The 1,522-nt window shown below is 43.2% G+C and overlaps 1 protein-coding gene across 1 annotated transcript; it reads left to right on the plus strand.

Moving 5' to 3' along the window:
- The first annotated feature begins 447 nt into the window (after positions 1–447).
- On the plus strand, positions 448–963 carry LOC147425419 (uncharacterized). Its single transcript, XM_086500058.1, has 2 exons — positions 448–801; positions 865–963. Exons 1-2 carry the CDS (start codon positions 448–450, stop codon positions 961–963), a joined length of 453 nt encoding a protein of 150 aa, XP_086356184.1.
- Positions 964–1,522: the final 559 nt, after the last annotated feature.

Genomic DNA, 1,522 nt, shown 5'->3' on the forward strand with positions numbered 1-1,522 from the left:
CTCCCTTAACACCAATTCATCCACTGGGTGTTTTCATGAAATGGGGTCTGGATTTTATGGGACCATTCAAGAAGGTTACTCCCAAGAAGAATAGGTATATATTTATGGATGCCTGCTATGTAACCAAGTGGGTAGAAGCTAAGGCTCTTCCTAACAACACAACAAAATCCACTATAAGGTTTTTATTTGAGAATATTGTCTGCCACTATGGATGTCCTGTAGAGATTGTGTCAGACCAAGGGGCACATTTCATAAATGACACTATGGATATCCTCATGGATATGCTTTTAGTCAAGCATCGGAAATCCACACCATATTATCCTAGATGCAATGGGCATGCCGAAAGCAGCAACAAGACCATTAAGACTATCCTCACCATGATTGTGCAAAAAAAGCCAGAACAATGAGACTTGAAGCTTTAGACTGCTCTATGGGCATAAGGTCACTATGGGGTTAACACCATTCATAATGGTGTATGGCGTTGAAGCTCTTGTCCCTATGGAATTTGTTATACCAAGTCTCAGAATGGCCGTAGAGTATGGTTTAGATTTTAATCACAATCTTAAGAAGCGACTGAAGGAGCTCACCCAGTTAGATGAACTGAGACAGAGGGCTATGCTGGAACAAGAAATTGTTCAGAAGAGAAGGAAACATTGGCATGATCGAAGAATTAAGGTCAGGGAGTTTCAGAAAGGTGATCTGGTTCTCCTATATCAGTCTAAATTGGGTCCTAAGAAACCGAATTTAAAGATAGCCTGGGCACGGCCATTTGAAGTTGATTGGGTGTTCTCAAATGGCACGGTAAGGCTGAAAGATCTGTTTGGATTATTGTTGCCAGGGGTATATGATGGAGCTAAAATCAAGCTCTATTCTTCAGAAGCTAGGGAAACGGGCATTGATGGTATGGGAGCTGAAGACCAGGAAAATCCAGAATCAGCTATTTTAGGTCTTTTCCATGTATAACCAGTTCCAGAACCAGTCAAAAAGCCAGAACAGTACCAGTTCGATCAAACCCTGTCCAGACCAGAACCAGAAAAGTATGGGCACCAATATCATTTTTTGGGGGACCAATGGTCAGATGGAATATTAGTGGTAATCATTTCAAAGACGAGCGAAATTCTTGTCCAATGCATGTCTGCCACGTCACTTGCGGTGCACAGAACTCTAGGAACGGTAAGTGGTGGAGCTTTTATGGCGCAAACGTGTATAACAGTAAGGCCAGTAAGCATTTTTTCTCGCAAATTTCCTGCGCGACGCTTACCTTCTATTGTCCATTCACCATCGCCGAGCTCCAAAGTTTCCTCACTGCAACCGCAAACCTCTTCTTCTGAGAAGACTGTGGATTGTCGCTTGTCCTTGGAAGCCACGCCTGGATACGGGTTCGACGAATCAAGTAAGTCATTTTCTTCTTCCTCTACTTCTTCATCGTCCTTATGGTGTATGGGTAGGAAGAAAATGTCGGAGAAGATGCAGGAGGCTATCAACGAAACCCAAGCCCTTATTACTGCTGCAAAGGCAACTC

The sequence above is a fragment of the Adiantum capillus-veneris genome, chromosome 25 (genome assembly GCF_014529385.1).
Source record: "Adiantum capillus-veneris isolate H3 chromosome 25, ASM1452938v2, whole genome shotgun sequence".
In the NCBI taxonomy this organism is placed as follows: Eukaryota; Viridiplantae; Streptophyta; class Polypodiopsida; order Polypodiales; family Pteridaceae; genus Adiantum; species Adiantum capillus-veneris.

What these genes read in the sequence shown, in the direction of transcription:
- LOC147425419 (XM_086500058.1), top strand. Translation starts at nt 448, where the DNA reads ATGGGGTTAACACCATTCATAATGGTGTATGGCGTTGAAGCTCTTGTC. An exon ending in GGGTGTTCTCAAATGGCACG is followed by an intron (nt 802 to 864) that starts GTAAGGCTGAAA and finishes GCTAAAATCAAG; the next exon opens with CTCTATTCTTCAGAAGCTAG.